At 42.7% G+C, this 20682-nt stretch overlaps 1 protein-coding gene across 1 annotated transcript in view; it reads right to left on the reverse strand.

Moving 5' to 3' along the window:
- LOC144737826 (uncharacterized) overlaps window positions 1-20682 on the reverse strand; it is a 35147-nt gene extending 14465 nt beyond the window's left edge. The window contains exons 1-4 of the mRNA XM_078620700.1: window positions 20055-20682; window positions 15064-15651; window positions 9464-10209; window positions 4619-5272 (exon numbers count right to left, since the gene is read on the reverse strand). Of these exons, the coding sequence (XP_078476826.1) occupies window positions 4619-5272; window positions 9464-10209; window positions 15064-15651; window positions 20055-20682 (2616 nt within the window). The remainder of the gene's footprint in view (window positions 1-4618; window positions 5273-9463; window positions 10210-15063; window positions 15652-20054) is intronic.

The raw sequence follows: 20682 nt of genomic DNA on the forward strand, positions 1-20682 counted from the left end.
ACACGTTTAAGAGTTCATCCGCGAAAATAGACACTTACTTGGAGATTCACGGTATGTCGATGTCTGGAACCCGTCTGAAGATGTCGCCACGAACTCTCCCGACGCAAAGTCGCCTAACTGTCGACACTGCAATTTTGCTCGCCAGGCTTCGTTGTCTCGCGGTTGAAGGGCGATCAGCAGAGCGACGAGTCGAGCGTCCAACCTCATCAAGTTCCCTCTCGAAATGGCATTGAGCTCTGCTTCTGAGCCGCCTTATAACTCCCCCCCTAGGATCCAATCCTTTGTCTTTCAGGATATTTGCATTCTATTTGGTAATTTTGGAAGTTACAATCCGCATGTATATTAACATACCGAAGGGTAATGTGCCCATTGTACTTCATGCGTGAATATGTAAGTGCATCTCGGTGTGTAATTATGCGCTTATTTTGAATACATGGAAAAACACGTTCTCCATTCCCTCCATTGTCCTCGATTTAAAGTGAATGCAGCCCCGTGGCGTTGCCAAAAATCGCGTAAACACACATATGTACTTACTCACACACATGTGGACTAAGACACACACACATGGGCTTAGACACACATAGATAGACTGATACACACACAGCCCTACACACATACGACACACAGACATCTACTTGAGATACACAGACATGGATGTACACACATATGGACTCACACAAACGCATTGACTTACACACACATATTGAGTGACACACACATGTATAGACTTACATACACATGTGGACTAACACACATGTGGACTAACACACACACATGTGGACTAACACACACACATGTGGACTAACACACACACATGTGGACTAACACACACATATGGACTGACACACACATACACATGGGCGTACATGGCCACATCACAGACAGGCAGACCGTCGCAGCGTCATAAAAGCGCAGCAAAAAATGGAAAAATTAGCAACCTAAAAATAAGGAGTTTTGTGCACACAAACATTATTATTGTAATGTTTGTCAACTAATGTGTTTAATAATAGAAAACATTGGACTTGATTTGTTAGTGTAAGAAACTTGGAACTTTGTACTTACCATAGGCGTGTTGAGGCCTTGTGCCATGCGTAGCCCCCCTCCTGGCCTACATTGGCGAGGAGGCGGAGTTGGCACGTTGCCAGGCTAGGGGCTGGGCCGCTACCCCCCCACCCAGCATCACCCGCCCTTGCAAGAATAATGGTATGTAAGCAGTAAAATATTATTATCTACGGAGTCTGTAGTATAAACTGGACACATCGTGTTGGGGGGGAGGGGCGAAGAGGACATGAAACTGTGAAGAAATATCCGCAGCGTCATGTGTGTATGTGTTGGCTGTTAAACGCGTAAAAGTAAATGTCCCGTGAGGTGGAGCGAATGCGCATCACTTGGTAGGCTCCCCACATGAACCTCGACATTCTCAGTTTCAAAAACAATGAACATGTATTTTAAAAATACGTTTTTTAAATCATGTGTATTGTTTATATGTAAAAATGTGTGATTGTTATATTCTTTGTATGTGTATATACTGTATATAGCTATTCTATTACATTGATACGACACATTCATCCAACAGTTGACAGTGTGATTCTAATACGACTAGCGGGATTCGAATAATTGTAATTCGATTCTTATGCTGCATATCCTACCCCTGGTTCGCATATTCACTTACCATACGTACGACCACAGTGTGAGAGATTAGCATGATGTTAATGTAATAAATAAGCATGTAACCGTAGAATAGGAGGAGAGCGGCCTCCTCGACGAGGGAGTGCAACCCAACGGGTGCAATCCAAAGGGCATGAGAGCATGATTTATAATATTATATGTTTGAGTTTAACATGTGAGAGTTTACAATGTCTGAGTTGATCAAATGCGACGATCAAGGGCATCAATCGGGTGCGATTGATCAAAGTATTTAATCAAAGGCGTCATCCCATCACGGACCACCACCTCCCTGCGTATATAGCTTCAAAAGAAGCAACAACAGCAGCAACAACACATTTCGAGGGCGACGCTGCTACTTCTGATTCTGCTGCTTCTGCTGCCCGGCTGTTTGTGGCCGGGCACTGCTCTCGCGGGACCGCACACGTCTTTGGAAATGATTGCGATGATCATGTCTGAACTGAGAATTAAGTGACTAAATATTACTTTGTTTAATCATAACTGTATGTAGGTTAATGTCATCATGGCTCAGCAAATACTACTCATGAATGAACTCACACTGTTTGATGACAGAAATTGTAAAAAAATTGGCTGCCCGTGTAGGACAAGTCACCTTCCTTGTCGAGACGCATTCTAAACACAACACAGTCCTTAAATATATTGTTAAAATAACCTCTACACCCGATTCAACATGCAGCTCCAACTCGGCCATGAGCAACCTACAGCACGCCCAGACAGGAGACCACGAGGGAAACGGCCTCAACTTGAAGAGAAAGTTGACAAACTCACGGATGCCATCACCCAGCTGCTGCAACGCCTGTCGGATGAGACGCTGCGTCCCGCGGCACCATCCAGGCGAGTAAAGGAAGAGCTGAGCCCGAATCGGATGCCGCCACCCAAACATCAGCAGCAGTAGATGGCGTGATTCTAATAGGACCACGTTGTTATTATAATCATTTTAATGCGATCAAAACCGCGCAACTCCCATTTTGCATTTACGACTCCAGATGTGCATCTACATATAACATACATTCTAGCTCAGTGTAATTTTAATACGACCATAGTGTTATTCTAATCATTTTAATCCGATCCTAATCCAGCACCCGCCAGTTCGCATATACGACCTCCGGTTCGCATGTCCAAAGGACATATTACATATGCATATTACATACGTACATACGAGCACAGTTCGCTTGCACGTACACTACACGTAAATATGCGCAGAGTGTGATTCTATTACGATCACATTGTGATTCTAATACTTCTAATTATATTCTAATTTTGATTTGACGCTTTCTTTCGCTAAAGTCACGGAGGTAAAAAAATTATAATAAAATAAAAATAAATGAAAATAACTAAATTAAATCACGACGTTTCGGAAGCAACACAAGGCTCCGTCGTCAGGTGTAACTGCTCCAGTAAAATTACTGTACGCTATTCAAGACACGTGTTTTTTATATCGGGTGCTGGGCAGGGAGGAGCCAATGAGTCTGCGGGGGGGTGGTTTTCTCCCCCCCCCCCACTCATTGGCTCCTCCCTGAATAGCTTTTTTCACACGCTACAGAAGTTACACCTGATGACGGAGGCTTTTGTTGCTTCCGAAACGTCATGATTTAATTTAGTTATTTTAATGTATTATTTTCTTTTATTATTATTTTTACCTACGTTACTAACGTGCGTGTGTTGTCTGTTTTAACGATTTGTCCATTGAGGTTGTTTTTTTTGCCGCGTTTTTTTTTAGGTCTGTCACTTGAGTGTTGCAGTTTGTTTAAGAATTCGTCACGTGAGCGTGGTGTTTTGCTTGTGGGAATTTCGCTTTGTCACAATTTGTGATTCATAATATGATGAGTTTATAATGGGTTTGTGCGTGATTCTTATACGACCACACTGTGATTCTAATGCTTCTAATGATATTATAATACCTTACCTCCGTTTATATGGTTATAAATTAAAACACTAGTTAATAATCGTTTAATGTTTAGTGTTATAGTTTATAGTATTACAGTTTACATGTTTTAAAGTACAGTTTATCCCCGACATACTTCGGGATTAGGGACTGGTACGTTGATGAACGGTTAACTACGGGGACCTTTCCCCTCAAGGAACACGTGTTAATCGGGTAGACAGCCAAGATGCTGCCGTTTAAGAGCACACTTGTGTGACGGAGATCCTCCACCTGAAATTATCTTAACATGTTTTTTCTAGGAACATTATAAAATAAAGACCGGACAAACATTTGTTAAAAATACGTTTTTATTCATCTGCAATCATTTTTACGTCAAAACTCGAAGGGAATATTTATTACGTCCTATTTTCACACATTTCCAGTACAATGCAAACTATTTCCGTTCCAGGAATTCACCACATTTGTTCACTGTGCGTCTATGTTGAAGTCAAGGCCATATATCCAACGAACGCGTCATCAATATACATCCTGAAATCGTCTATCTAAAGTCGATTAATAGCAATCAAAAAAAGCTATATACTTGAAAAAAACGTTTAAAATGTTGAGTAAAGATGTACCTACAGACGCATTCCAACTTTAGCTCAACAGGGACACTTAACGACTACAATTGAACCCTCTCACAACCAGTGCTCATCACACCACTTCGGCACGTAATCCGATAACATTACAAACCACCACTGTGCACGTCATTAAACTATCACAAAAACTGTGAAACTAAAATGGTCAAAATTACACACAAAAGTTATCGATACGGCTTAATAGGTATAACCACATGACATAATATGTTTTCAGTCACCCCGAGCTCTAGGTTTGATCCCCGAGCCACTCTATGACATCCAGCCATCTCTCGGGATCCAACTGCATGGGATCGAAGGTGGAAACTTCTTCAGGACTCATTGCAGGACCTTGAATTTCATCTTTTGATTTCAGTTTTCTATCATTGTGGACCTTCTGATGCCTTTTAAGAGTTGACGACTGTGAAAATGCCTTCCCACACACAGGGCACAGGAATGGCTTCTCGCCCGTGTGTGTTCTCTGATGACTCTGAAGATTTGATGAGTTTGCAAATTTCTTCCCACACACAGGGCACAGGAATGGCTTCTCACCCGTGTGCGTTCTCTGATGCTCTTGAAGAGTTGATGACTGTGCAAATGCCTTCCCACACACAGAGCACAGGAACGGCTTCTCGCCCGTGTGTGTTCTCTGATGAGTTTGAAGATTTGATGAGTTTGCAAATTTCTTCCCACACACAGAGCACAGGAACGGCTTCTCGCCCGTGTGTGTTCTCTGATGAGTTTGAAGCGTTGATGCCCGTGTAAAGGCCTCCCCACACACAGAGCACAGGAATGGCTTCTCGCCCGTGTGTGTTCTCTGATGACTCTGAAGAGTTGACGATTGTGCGAATGCATTCCCACACACAGGGCACAGGAATGGCTTCTCGCCCGTGTGAGTTCTCTGATGAGTTTGAAGAGTTGATGCCCGTGCAAATGCCTTCCCACACACAGAGCACAGGAATGGCTTCTCGCCCGTGTGTGTTCTCTGGTGGCTCTGTAAATGTGATGGCCGTGAAAAGGACTTCCCACACACAGAGCAATTGAATGGCTTCTTGCCTCCGTGTGCGTGGGGCTGTGGAGAGCGTCTCTGCTCCATTTGAGCGTAGTAACAGCAGCGCTGTTATTGAGTCAAAAGTACGCTATCGGCCGCAAGGATGTTTAGCGTTTAGTTTTAGATTTTGTTAACTGCTAAAACAAGAACGACACTCGCGTCTAACCGAGATGCAAAAAAATACCGCTAATTTGACGACGAACACGTTTAAGAGTTTATCCGCGAAAATAGACACTTACTTGGAGATTCACGGTATAAAGATGTCTGGAACCCGTCTGAAGATGTCGCCACGAACTCTCCCGAAGCAAAGTCGCCTAACTGTCGACACAGCAATTGTGCTCGCCAGGCTGCGTTGTCTCGCGGTTGAAGGGCGATCAGCAGAGCGACGAGTCGAGCGTCCAACCTCATCAAGTTTCCTCTCGAAATGGCATTGAACTCTGCTTCTGAGCTGCCTTATAACTCCCCCCCTAAGATCCAATCCTTTGTCTTTCAGGATATTTGCATTCGATTGTTAATTTTGGAAGGTACAATCCGCATGTCTATTAACATACCGAAGGGTAATGTGCCCATTGTGCTTCATGCATGAATATGTAAGTGCATCTCAGTGTGTAATTGTGCGCTTATTTTGAATAAATGGAAAAACTTTGTCCTCGATTTAAAGTGAATGCAGAGAAATTGGCATGTAACTTTAGAAAAGGAAGAGAGCGGCCTTCTCGACGAGGGAGTGAAACCCGATGGGTAATATTCGTTTACAGCGTTACAATGGATAGGTTGTAGTTCATAGGTTATAATATTATATTTCACTATGTTAGAACTTAACATGTAAGAGTCTACAATATCAGAGTTGATCAAATGCGACGATCAAGGGCGTCAATTGGTTAAGTTTGATCAGTCTTTGATCAAAGGCGTCATCCCATCACGGAACACCACCTCCCTGCGTATATAACAGCAACAGAAGCAACTACAGCAGCAACAACAGCAGCGACAACAACAGCAGCAACATCACATTTCGAGGGCGGCGCAGCTACTTCCGATTCTGCTGCCAAGCTGTTTGTAGTCGGGACCTGCTCTTGCAGGACCCCACACGTCTTTGGAAATGATTGCGATGATCATGTCTGAGCTGAGAATTAAGTCACTCAAGATTACTTTGTTTAACCATAACTTTAGGTAGGTTAGTGTCATCGGGGCTCTGTGAATACTACTCATGAATGAAATCACACTCCTGAATAACCGACATTGTACTAATGTTGTACTAATTTTGGTTGATCTAGTAGAACAAGGCACGTGCCATGTCCAGACGAATTCTTATCAACAACAGTGTCCTTAAATAGGATGCTAAAATAAATGTTAACGCTGGATTTAACGTGCACCTCTTAACCCCTCCCTCGCATTTACGACTAACGATTTGCATTTGCACGTAACATATATTAAAGTCCATTAAAATGCTAATACGACCATATTGTTATTCTAAAAATTGAATGCGATTCTTGCCCTGTACCCCCCCCCCCACAGTTCACATATCCGACCCCCGGTTCGATTGAACAGATAATTTACATACAAATCTGTATGTCCCCCAAGTTGCTCCGCCCATGGCGGGGTCAGGTAGAGGTCATAGAGGTGGGTGATGTAAAGACAGTGCATCAACTAAGGGACAAGATAGAGAGAGTTCGAGAAGGGAAGGCGAGACCAAGTGTGGGCGGAGGTTCACGTCGAGAATGAGAGAGGGGGAGGAACGAGGTTTGGGGCTGTTTTGGCTGGTTGCTGTCTCGTCGTCGTCGTTGCTATATCGTGACGCCTGGGGTCTGAAACCGCGTTAAAGGCTAAATAAAATAACCCTCTGCAGTCTGAGTCCGGAGTCATTGCAATTGTAATGATTCATTATTTCACGGGCTAATATTGGGTTTGTGCGATTATTTTACATATTCATACTGAATATTGTTATTTGATTCCATTTAGATGGAACATTCATCCATTAGTGGACAGCTTGATATTAATACCACCAAAGTGTTATTCAAATAATTTTAATCCCATCCTGATCCTGCACCTTCCGTTTCACATATCCCACCCTTGGTTCGCACGTCCATATTACATGCATACATATTACATACAGACATTACATTCATGCATATTACATACATGTTACATACTCACGAGTGTGAAGCTAAGAATTCGAATGAGATTCGAATATCACAATTCAATGTACGGTGTTCTAATCTGTAATACGAGTACACAACATTATAGTTTACTATGACACTAGTTTGTAGTGTTATTTTAAAGCGTTGAAATGTATAGCTCATAGTTTAAAGGTTATATTCTTAGAGTTTATAATGTTAGAGTATGCAATGTGAGTTTACAATTTGAGAGTTTGTGGATGTGCCCTATTCTCGTGGGACCCGACACGGATTTGGAAATAATTCGTATGATCATGTTTGAGCTGGGATGAGCGACTAATGTTTACTTTGATTAATCATAACTGTGTGTAGGTTAGTGCAACCGGGGCTTAGTGAATACTACTCATGAATGAACTCATACTTATTTCGGTAGAAATTTGAAATCGTGTTGGTAGAACAAGTCGCCTGCCTTTTCAAGACGAATTGGTATCTTCAAGTGCGTCCGTAAATATATTGCTAAAATACACAGCATAGGGAAGGTTGCCTTGTTCGGGAGATGTAGTTTGGCTAAGGCGCTGTGGCCGTGTGATGACACGGATTCTGAAACAATGGAGTTAAACACTCGCTGCTTGGCCCCGTCGACAGCAGCGAAGGCTGTCATATACCGCCCCATTTACGAGTTGGATGTATAATGTGTATAGTTGAAGGTGCTAGGTGTTGTTTTCTTCTAACAGCTACTAACGTGCGTGTGTTGTCTGTTTTTAGGATTTGGCCATTGATGTTGTTCTTTTTATTGGGCGTTTTTTTGTTGAGTTCTGTCACTTGAGTGTTGCAGTTTGTTTAAGAATTCGTCACGTGAGCGTGGTGTTTTGATTGTGGGATTTTGTTTTTGTCACATTTTTGATTGTTATAATAATTGTAACGATTCATAATCTCATGAGTTTATGATTCTGTGCGTGTATTTATACAAATATATTCCGTCTTTTGTTATTCGATTACATATCGCAGTGAAAATCGTGATTGTAATATGACCATGTTGTAATTGTAATAATTGTATCCGATCCTTGCATGTACACTATACATACATATTAGCGATTCTTATACGCCCACACTGTGATTCTAATGCTTCTAATGATATTATAATACCTACTAATACACTAGTTTATAATCGTTTAATGTTTAGTGTTATCGTTTATAGTATTAGTTTACATGTTATAGAGTACAGTTTATCCCCGACATAAGTAGGGATTAGGGACTGGTACGTTGATGAAGGATTAACTACGGGGACCTTTCCCCTCAAGGAACACGTGTTAATCGGGTAGACAGCCAAGATGCTGCCGGTTAAGGGCACACTTGTGTGACGGAGATCCTCCACCTAAAAATCTCTTAACATGTTTTTTCTAGGAACATTATGAAATAAAGACCGTACAAACATTTGTTAAAAATACGTTTTTATTCATCTACAATCATTTTTACGTCAAAACTCGAAGGGAATATTTATTATGTCCTATGTTCACACATTTCCGTTCCAGGAATACCAAAGCGTTAAAATATAATTCCCCATGATTTCCTTATTAGTTAACCACATTTGTTCACTCTGCGTCTATGTTGAAGTCAAGGCCATATATCCAACGAACGCGCCATCAATGTACATTCTGAAAACCGGCTATCTAAAGCCGATTAATACCTATCAAAAAAAGCTAAAATGTTGAGTAAAGATGTACCTACAGACGCATTCCAACTTTAGCTCAACAGGAACACTTAACGACTACAATTGAACCCTCTCACAACCAGTGCTCTTCACACCACTTCGGCAAGTAATCCGATAACATTACAAACCACCACTGTGCACGTCACTAAACTCTCCCAAAAACTGTAGAACTAAAATGGTCAAAATTATAACCAAAAAGTACTCTATACCGATTAAAAGGTATAACCACGTGACATAATATTTTTTCAGTCACCCCGAGCTCTCTGGTTGACTCTCGAGCCACTCCATTACATCCAGCCATCTCTCGGGATCCAACTGCATGGGATCGAAGGTGGAAACTTCTTCAGGACTCATTGCAGCACCTTGAATTTCAACTTTTGATTTCAGTTTCCTATCATTGTGAACCTTCTGATGCCTGTTCATGGTTGATGACCGTGCAAATGCCTTCCCACACACAGGGCACAGGAATGGCGTCTCGCCCGTGTGTGTTCTCTGAGGGTTCTGAAGAGTTGACGAGTGTGCAAATGTCTTACCACACACAGGGCACAGGAATGACTTCTCGCCCGTATGTGTTTTCTGATGGCGTTGGCAGTTTGCTGAAAGTGAAAATGCCTTCCCACACACAGAACACAGGAACGGCTTCTCGCCCGTGTGTGTTCTCTGATGAGTTTGAAGAGTTGATGCCCGTGTAAAGGCCTGCCCACACACAGAGCACAGGAATGGCTTCTCGCCCGTGTGTGTTCTCTGATGAGTTTGAAGAGTTGATGCCCGTGTAAAGGCCTGCCCACACACAGAGCACAGGAATGGCTTCTCGCCCGTGTGTGTTCTCTGATGACTCTGAAGATGTGATGAGTGTGCAAATGCCTTCCCACACACAGAGCACGGGAATGGCTTCTCGCCCGTGTGTGTTCTCTGATGACTCTGAAGATGTGATGACTGTGCAAATGCCTTCCCACACACAGAGCACGGGAATGGCTTCTCGCCCGTGTGTGTTCTCTGATGAATCTGAAGATGTGATGAGTGTGCAAATGCCTTCCCACACACAGAGCACAGGAATGGCTTCTCGCCCGTGTGTGTTCTCTGGTGTCTCTGAAGATGTGATGGCCGTGAAAAGGACTTCCCACACACAGAGCAATTCAATGGCTTCTTGCCTCCGTGTGCGTGGGGCTGTGGAGAGCTTCTCTGCTCCATGTGAGCGTAGTAACAGCAGCGGTGTTATCGAGTCAAAAGTACGCAATCGGCCTCGATTTAAAGTGTTTAGCGTTGAGTTTTGGATTTTTTTAACTGCTAAAACAAGAACGACACTCGCGTCTAACCGAGACGCAAAAAAATTCCCGTAAATTTTACGACGAACACGTTTAAGAGTTCATCCGCGAAAATAGACACTTACTTGGAGATTCACGGTATGTCGATGTCTGGAACCCGTCTGAAGATGTCGCCACGAACTCTCCCGACGCAAAGTCGCCTAACTGTCGACACTGCAATTTTGCTCGCCAGGCTTCGTTGTCTCGCGGTTGAAGGGCGATCAGCAGAGCGACGAGTCGAGCGTCCAACCTCATCAAGTTCCCTCTCGAAATGGCATTGAGCTCTGCTTCTGAGCCGCCTTATAACTCCCCCCCTAGGATCCAATCCTTTGTCTTTCAGGATATTTGCATTCTATTTGGTAATTTTGGAAGTTACAATCCGCATGTATATTAACATACCGAAGGGTAATGTGCCCATTGTACTTCATGCGTGAATATGTAAGTGCATCTCGGTGTGTAATTATGCGCTTATTTTGAATACATGGAAAAACACGTTCTCCATTCCCTCCATTGTCCTCGATTTAAAGTGAATGCAGCCCCGTGGCGTTGCCAAAAATCGCGTAAACACACATATGTACTTACTCACACACATGTGGACTAAGACACACACACATGGGCTTAGACACACATAGATAGACTGATACACACACAGCCCTACACACATACGACACACAGACATCTACTTGAGATACACAGACATGGATGTACACACATATGGACTCACACAAACGCATTGACTTACACACACATATTGAGTGACACACACATGTATAGACTTACATACACATGTGGACTAACACACATGTGGACTAACACACACACATGTGGACTAACACACACACATGTGGACTAACACACACACATGTGGACTAACACACACATATGGACTGACACACACATACACATGGGCGTACATGGCCACATCACAGACAGGCAGACCGTCGCAGCGTCATAAAAGCGCAGCAAAAAATGGAAAAATTAGCAACCTAAAAATAAGGAGTTTTGTGCACACAAACATTATTATTGTAATGTTTGTCAACTAATGTGTTTAATAATAGAAAACATTGGACTTGATTTGTTAGTGTAAGAAACTTGGAACTTTGTACTTACCATAGGCGTGTTGAGGCCTTGTGCCATGCGTAGCCCCCCTCCTGGCCTACATTGGCGAGGAGGCGGAGTTGGCACGTTGCCAGGCTAGGGGCTGGGCCGCTACCCCCCCACCCAGCATCACCCGCCCTTGCAAGAATAATGGTATGTAAGCAGTAAAATATTATTATCTACGGAGTCTGTAGTATAAACTGGACACATCGTGTTGGGGGGGAGGGGCGAAGAGGACATGAAACTGTGAAGAAATATCCGCAGCGTCATGTGTGTATGTGTTGGCTGTTAAACGCGTAAAAGTAAATGTCCCGTGAGGTGGAGCGAATGCGCATCACTTGGTAGGCTCCCCACATGAACCTCGACATTCTCAGTTTCAAAAACAATGAACATGTATTTTAAAAATACGTTTTTTAAATCATGTGTATTGTTTATATGTAAAAATGTGTGATTGTTATATTCTTTGTATGTGTATATACTGTATATAGCTATTCTATTACATTGATACGACACATTCATCCAACAGTTGACAGTGTGATTCTAATACGACTAGCGGGATTCGAATAATTGTAATTCGATTCTTATGCTGCATATCCTACCCCTGGTTCGCATATTCACTTACCATACGTACGACCACAGTGTGAGAGATTAGCATGATGTTAATGTAATAAATAAGCATGTAACCGTAGAATAGGAGGAGAGCGGCCTCCTCGACGAGGGAGTGCAACCCAACGGGTGCAATCCAAAGGGCATGAGAGCATGATTTATAATATTATATGTTTGAGTTTAACATGTGAGAGTTTACAATGTCTGAGTTGATCAAATGCGACGATCAAGGGCATCAATCGGGTGCGATTGATCAAAGTATTTAATCAAAGGCGTCATCCCATCACGGACCACCACCTCCCTGCGTATATAGCTTCAAAAGAAGCAACAACAGCAGCAACAACACATTTCGAGGGCGACGCTGCTACTTCTGATTCTGCTGCTTCTGCTGCCCGGCTGTTTGTGGCCGGGCACTGCTCTCGCGGGACCGCACACGTCTTTGGAAATGATTGCGATGATCATGTCTGAACTGAGAATTAAGTGACTAAATATTACTTTGTTTAATCATAACTGTATGTAGGTTAATGTCATCATGGCTCAGCAAATACTACTCATGAATGAACTCACACTGTTTGATGACAGAAATTGTAAAAAAATTGGCTGCCCGTGTAGGACAAGTCACCTTCCTTGTCGAGACGCATTCTAAACACAACACAGTCCTTAAATATATTGTTAAAATAACCTCTACACCCGATTCAACATGCAGCTCCAACTCGGCCATGAGCAACCTACAGCACGCCCAGACAGGAGACCACGAGGGAAACGGCCTCAACTTGAAGAGAAAGTTGACAAACTCACGGATGCCATCACCCAGCTGCTGCAACGCCTGTCGGATGAGACGCTGCGTCCCGCGGCACCATCCAGGCGAGTAAAGGAAGAGCTGAGCCCGAATCGGATGCCGCCACCCAAACATCAGCAGCAGTAGATGGCGTGATTCTAATAGGACCACGTTGTTATTATAATCATTTTAATGCGATCAAAACCGCGCAACTCCCATTTTGCATTTACGACTCCAGATGTGCATCTACATATAACATACATTCTAGCTCAGTGTAATTTTAATACGACCATAGTGTTATTCTAATCATTTTAATCCGATCCTAATCCAGCACCCGCCAGTTCGCATATACGACCTCCGGTTCGCATGTCCAAAGGACATATTACATATGCATATTACATACGTACATACGAGCACAGTTCGCTTGCACGTACACTACACGTAAATATGCGCAGAGTGTGATTCTATTACGATCACATTGTGATTCTAATACTTCTAATTATATTCTAATTTTGATTTGACGCTTTCTTTCGCTAAAGTCACGGAGGTAAAAAAATTATAATAAAATAAAAATAAATGAAAATAACTAAATTAAATCACGACGTTTCGGAAGCAACACAAGGCTCCGTCGTCAGGTGTAACTGCTCCAGTAAAATTACTGTACGCTATTCAAGACACGTGTTTTTTATATCGGGTGCTGGGCAGGGAGGAGCCAATGAGTCTGCGGGGGGGTGGTTTTCTCCCCCCCCCCCACTCATTGGCTCCTCCCTGAATAGCTTTTTTCACACGCTACAGAAGTTACACCTGATGACGGAGGCTTTTGTTGCTTCCGAAACGTCATGATTTAATTTAGTTATTTTAATGTATTATTTTCTTTTATTATTATTTTTACCTACGTTACTAACGTGCGTGTGTTGTCTGTTTTAACGATTTGTCCATTGAGGTTGTTTTTTTTGCCGCGTTTTTTTTTAGGTCTGTCACTTGAGTGTTGCAGTTTGTTTAAGAATTCGTCACGTGAGCGTGGTGTTTTGCTTGTGGGAATTTCGCTTTGTCACAATTTGTGATTCATAATATGATGAGTTTATAATGGGTTTGTGCGTGATTCTTATACGACCACACTGTGATTCTAATGCTTCTAATGATATTATAATACCTTACCTCCGTTTATATGGTTATAAATTAAAACACTAGTTAATAATCGTTTAATGTTTAGTGTTATAGTTTATAGTATTACAGTTTACATGTTTTAAAGTACAGTTTATCCCCGACATACTTCGGGATTAGGGACTGGTACGTTGATGAACGGTTAACTACGGGGACCTTTCCCCTCAAGGAACACGTGTTAATCGGGTAGACAGCCAAGATGCTGCCGTTTAAGAGCACACTTGTGTGACGGAGATCCTCCACCTGAAATTATCTTAACATGTTTTTTCTAGGAACATTATAAAATAAAGACCGGACAAACATTTGTTAAAAATACGTTTTTATTCATCTGCAATCATTTTTACGTCAAAACTCGAAGGGAATATTTATTACGTCCTATTTTCACACATTTCCAGTACAATGCAAACTATTTCCGTTCCAGGAATTCACCACATTTGTTCACTGTGCGTCTATGTTGAAGTCAAGGCCATATATCCAACGAACGCGTCATCAATATACATCCTGAAATCGTCTATCTAAAGTCGATTAATAGCAATCAAAAAAAGCTATATACTTGAAAAAAACGTTTAAAATGTTGAGTAAAGATGTACCTACAGACGCATTCCAACTTTAGCTCAACAGGGACACTTAACGACTACAATTGAACCCTCTCACAACCAGTGCTCATCACACCACTTCGGCACGTAATCCGATAACATTACAAACCACCACTGTGCACGTCATTAAACTATCACAAAAACTGTGAAACTAAAATGGTCAAAATTACACACAAAAGTTATCGATACGGCTTAATAGGTATAACCACATGACATAATATGTTTTCAGTCACCCCGAGCTCTAGGTTTGATCCCCGAGCCACTCTATGACATCCAGCCATCTCTCGGGATCCAACTGCATGGGATCGAAGGTGGAAACTTCTTCAGGACTCATTGCAGGACCTTGAATTTCATCTTTTGATTTCAGTTTTCTATCATTGTGGACCTTCTGATGCCTTTTAAGAGTTGACGACTGTGAAAATGCCTTCCCACACACAGGGCACAGGAATGGCTTCTCGCCCGTGTGTGTTCTCTGATGACTCTGAAGATTTGATGAGTTTGCAAATTTCTTCCCACACACAGGGCACAGGAATGGCTTCTCACCCGTGTGCGTTCTCTGATGCTCTTGAAGAGTTGATGACTGTGCAAATGCCTTCCCACACACAGAGCACAGGAACGGCTTCTCGCCCGTGTGTGTTCTCTGATGAGTTTGAAGATTTGATGAGTTTGCAAATTTCTTCCCACACACAGAGCACAGGAACGGCTTCTCGCCCGTGTGTGTTCTCTGATGAGTTTGAAGCGTTGATGCCCGTGTAAAGGCCTCCCCACACACAGAGCACAGGAATGGCTTCTCGCCCGTGTGTGTTCTCTGATGACTCTGAAGAGTTGACGATTGTGCGAATGCATTCCCACACACAGGGCACAGGAATGGCTTCTCGCCCGTGTGAGTTCTCTGATGAGTTTGAAGAGTTGATGCCCGTGCAAATGCCTTCCCACACACAGAGCACAGGAATGGCTTCTCGCCCGTGTGTGTTCTCTGGTGGCTCTGTAAATGTGATGGCCGTGAAAAGGACTTCCCACACACAGAGCAATTGAATGGCTTCTTGCCTCCGTGTGCGTGGGGCTGTGGAGAGCGTCTCTGCTCCATTTGAGCGTAGTAACAGCAGCGCTGTTATTGAGTCAAAAGTACGCTATCGGCCGCAAGGATGTTTAGCGTTTAGTTTTAGATTTTGTTAACTGCTAAAACAAGAACGACACTCGCGTCTAACCGAGATGCAAAAAAATACCGCTAATTTGACGACGAACACGTTTAAGAGTTTATCCGCGAAAATAGACACTTACTTGGAGATTCACGGTATAAAGATGTCTGGAACCCGTCTGAAGATGTCGCCACGAACTCTCCCGAAGCAAAGTCGCCTAACTGTCGACACAGCAATTGTGCTCGCCAGGCTGCGTTGTCTCGCGGTTGAAGGGCGATCAGCAGAGCGACGAGTCGAGCGTCCAACCTCATCAAGTTTCCTCTCGAAATGGCATTGAACTCTGCTTCTGAGCTGCCTTATAACTCCCCCCCTAAGATCCAATCCTTTGTCTTTCAGGATATTTGCATTCGATTGTTAATTTTGGAAGGTACAATCCGCATGTCTATTAACATACCGAAGGGTAATGTGCCCATTGTGCTTCATGCATGAATATGTAAGTGCATCTCAGTGTGTAATTGTGCGCTTATTTTGAATAAATGGAAAAACTTTGTCCTCGATTTAAAGTGAATGCAGAGAAATTGGCATGTAACTTTAGAAAAGGAAGAGAGCGGCCTTCTCGACGAGGGAGTGAAACCCGATGGGTAATATTCGTTTACAGCGTTACAATGGATAGGTTGTAGTTCATAGGTTATAATATTATATTTCACTATGTTAGAACTTAACATGTAAGAGTCTACAATATCAGAGTTGATCAAATGCGACGATCAAGGGCGTCAATTGGTTAAGTTTGATCAGTCTTTGATCAAAGGCGTCATCCCATCACGGAACACCACCTCCCTGCGTATATAACAGCAACAGAAGCAACTACAGCAGCAACAACAGCAGCGACAACAACAGCAGCAACATCACATTTCGAGGGCGGCGCAGCTACTTCCGATTCTGCTGCCAAGCTGTTTGTAGTCGGGACCTGCTCTTGCAGGACCCCACACGTCTTTGGAAATGATTGCGATGATCATGTCTGAGCTGAGAATTAAGTCACTCAAGATTACTTTGTTTAACCATAACTTTAGGTAGGTTAGTGTCATCGGGGCTCTGTGAATACTACTCATGAATGAAATCACACTCCTGAATAACCGACATTGTACTAATGTTGTACTAATTTTGGTTGATCTAGTAGAACAAGGCACGTGCCATGTCCAGACGAATTCTTATCAACAACAGTGTCCTTAAATAGGATGCTAAAATAAATGTTAACGCTGGATTTAACGTGCACCTCTTAACCCCTCCCTCGCATTTACGACTAACGATTTGCATTTGCACGTAACATATATTAAAGTCCATTAAAATGCTAATACGACCATATTGTTATTCTAAAAATTGAATGCGATTCTTGCCCTGTACCCCCCCCCCCCCACAGTTCACATATCCGACCCCCGGTTCGATTGAACAGATAATTTACATACAAATCTGTATGTCCCCCAAGTTGCTCCGCCCATGGCGGGGTCAGGTAGAGGTCATAGAGGTGGGTGATGTAAAGACAGTGCATCAACTAAGGGACAAGATAGAGAGAGTTCGAGAAGGGAAGGCGAGACCAAGTGTGGGCGGAGGTTCACGTCGAGAATGAGAGAGGGGGAGGAACGAGGTTTGGGGCTGTTTTGGCTGGTTGCTGTCTCGTCGTCGTCGTTGCTATATCGTGACGCCTGGGGTCTGAAACCGCGTTAAAGGCTAAATAAAATAACCCTCTGCAGTCTGAGTCCGGAGTCATTGCAATTGTAATGATTCATTATTTCACGGGCTAATATTGGGTTTGTGCGATTATTTTACATATTCATACTGAATATTGTTATTTGATTCCATTTAGATGGAACATTCATCCATTAGTGGACAGCTTGATATTAATACCACCAAAGTGTTATTCAAATAATTTTAATCCCATCCTGATCCTGCACCTTCCGTTTCACATATCCCACCCTTGGTTCGCACGTCCATATTACATGCATACATATTACATACAGACATTACATTCATGCATATTACATACATGTTACATACTCACGAGTGTGAAGCTAAGAATTCGAATGAGATTCGAATATCACAATTCAATGTACGGTGTTCTAATCTGTAATACGAGTACACAACATTATAGTTTACTATGACACTAGTTTGTAGTGTTATTTTAAAGCGTTGAAATGTATAGCTCATAGTTTAAAGGTTATATTCTTAGAGTTTATAATGTTAGAGTATGCAATGTGAGTTTACAATTTGAGAGTTTGTGGATGTGCCCTATTCTCGTGGGACCCGACACGGATTTGGAAATAATTCGTATGATCATGTTTGAGCTGGGATGAGCGACTAATGTTTACTTTGATTAATCATAACTGTGTGTAGGTTAGTGCAACCGGGGCTTAGTGAATACTACTCATGAATGAACTCATACTTATTTCGGTAGAAATTTGAAATCGTGTTGGTAGAACAAGTCGCCTGCCTTTTCAAGACGAATTGGTATCTTCAAGTGCGTCCGTAAATATATTGCTAAAATACACAGCATAGGGAAGGTTGCCTTGTTCGGGAGATGTAGTTTGGCTAAGGCGCTGTGGCCGTGTGATGACACGGATTCTGAAACAATGGAGTTAAACACTCGCTGCTTGGCCCCGTCGACAGCAGCGAAGGCTGTCATATACCGCCCCATTTACGAGTTGGATGTATAATGTGTATAGTTGAAGGTGCTAGGTGTTGTTTTCTTCTAACAGCTACTAACGTGCGTGTGTTGTCTGTTTTTAGGATTTGGCCATTGATGTTGTTCTTTTTATTGGGCGTTTTTTTGTTGAGTTCTGTCACTTGAGTGTTGCAGTTTGTTTAAGAATTCGTCACGTGAGCGTGGTGTTTTGATTGTGGGATTTTGTTTTTGTCACATTTTTGATTGTTATAATAATTGTAACGATTCATAATCTCATGAGTTTATGATTCTGTGCGTGTATTTATACAAATATATTCCGTCTTTTGTTATTCGATTACATATCGCAGTGAAAATCGTGATTGTAATATGACCATGTTGTAATTGTAATAATTGTGTCCGATCCTTGCATGTACACTATACATACATATTAGCGATTCTTATACGACCACACTGTGATTCTAATGCTTCTAATGATATTATAATACCTACTAATACACTAGTTTATAATCGTTTAATGTTTAGTGTTATCGTTTATAGTATTAGTTTACATGTTATAGAGTACAGTTTATCCCATACATAAGTAGGGATTAGGGACTGGTACGTTGATGAAGGATTAACTACTTGGATCTTTCCCCTCAAGGAACACGTGTTAATCGGGTAGACAGCCAAGATGCTGCCGGTTAAGAGCACACTTGTGTGACGGAGATCCTCCACCTGAAAATCTCTTAACATGTTTTTTCTAGGAACATTATGAAATAAAGACCGTACAAACATTTGTTAAAAATACGTTTTTATTCATCTGCAATCATTTTTACGTCAAAACTCGAAGGGAATATTTATTATGTCCTATGTTCACACATTTCCAGTACAATGCAAACCATTTCCGTTCCAGGAATACCAAAGCGTTAAAATATAATTCACCATGATTTCCTTATTAGTTAACCACATTTGTTCACTCTGCGTCTATGTTGAAGTCAAGGCCATATATCCAACGAACGCGCCATCAATGTACATTCTGAAAACCGGCTATCTAAAGCCGATTAATACCTATCAAAAAAAGCTAAAATGTTGAGTAAAGATGTACCTACAGACGCATTCCAACTTTAGCTCAACAGGAACACTTAACGACTACAATTGAACCCTCTCACAACCAGTGCTCTTCACACCACTTCGGCAAGTAATCCGATAACATTACAAACCACCACTGTGCACGTCACTAAACTCTCCCAAAAACTGTAGAACTAAAATGGTCAAAATTATAACCAAAAAGTACTCTATACCGATTAAAAGGTATAACCACGTGACATAATATGTTTTCAGTCACCCCGAGCTCTCTGGTTGACTCTCGAGCCACTCCATTACATCCAGCCATCTCTCGGGATCCAACTGCATGGGATCGAAGGTGGAAACTTCTTCAGGACTCATTGCAGCACCTTGAATTTCAACTTTTGATTTCAGTTTCCTATCATTGTGAACCTTCTGATGCCTGTTCATGGTTGATGACCGTGCAAATGCCTTCCCACACACAGGGCACAGGAATGGCGTCTCGCCCGTGTGTGTTCTCTGAGGGTTCTGAAGAGTTGACGAGTGTGCAAATGTCTTACCACACACAGGGCACAGGAATGACTTCTCGCCCGTATGTGTTTTCTGATGGCGTTGGCAGTTTGCTGAAAGTGAAAATGCCTTCCCACACACAGAACACAGGAACGGCTTCTCGCCCGTGTGTGTTCTCTGATGAGTTTGAAGAGTTGATGCCCGTGTAAAGGCCTGCCCACACACAGAGCACAGGAATGGCTTCTCGCCCGTGTGTGTTCTCTGATGAGTTTGAAGAGTTGATGCCCGTGTAAAGGCCTGCCCACACACAGAGCACAGGAATGGCTTCTCGCCCGTGTGTGTTCTCTGATGACTCTGAAGATGTGATGAGTGTGCAAATGCCTTCCCACACACAGAGCACGGGAATGGCTTCTCGCCCGTGTGTGTTCTCTGATGACTCTGAAGATGTGATGACTGTGCAAATGCCTTCCCACACACAGAGCACGGGAATGGCTTCTCGCCCGAGTGTGTTCTCTGATGAATCTGAAGATGTGATGAGTGTGCAAATGCCTTCCCACACACAGAGCACAGGAATGGCTTCTCGCCCGTGTGTGTTCTCTGGTGTCTCTGAAGATTTGATTGCCGTGAAAATGCCTTCCCGCACACAGAGCAATTGAATGGCTTCTTGCCTCCGTGTGCGTGGGGCTGTGGAGAGCGTCTCTGCTCCAT

This window comes from Lampetra planeri, chromosome 74, assembly GCF_965212315.1.
Source record: "Lampetra planeri chromosome 74, kcLamPlan1.2.h2, whole genome shotgun sequence".
Taxonomy (NCBI): Eukaryota; Metazoa; Chordata; class Hyperoartia; order Petromyzontiformes; family Petromyzontidae; genus Lampetra; species Lampetra planeri.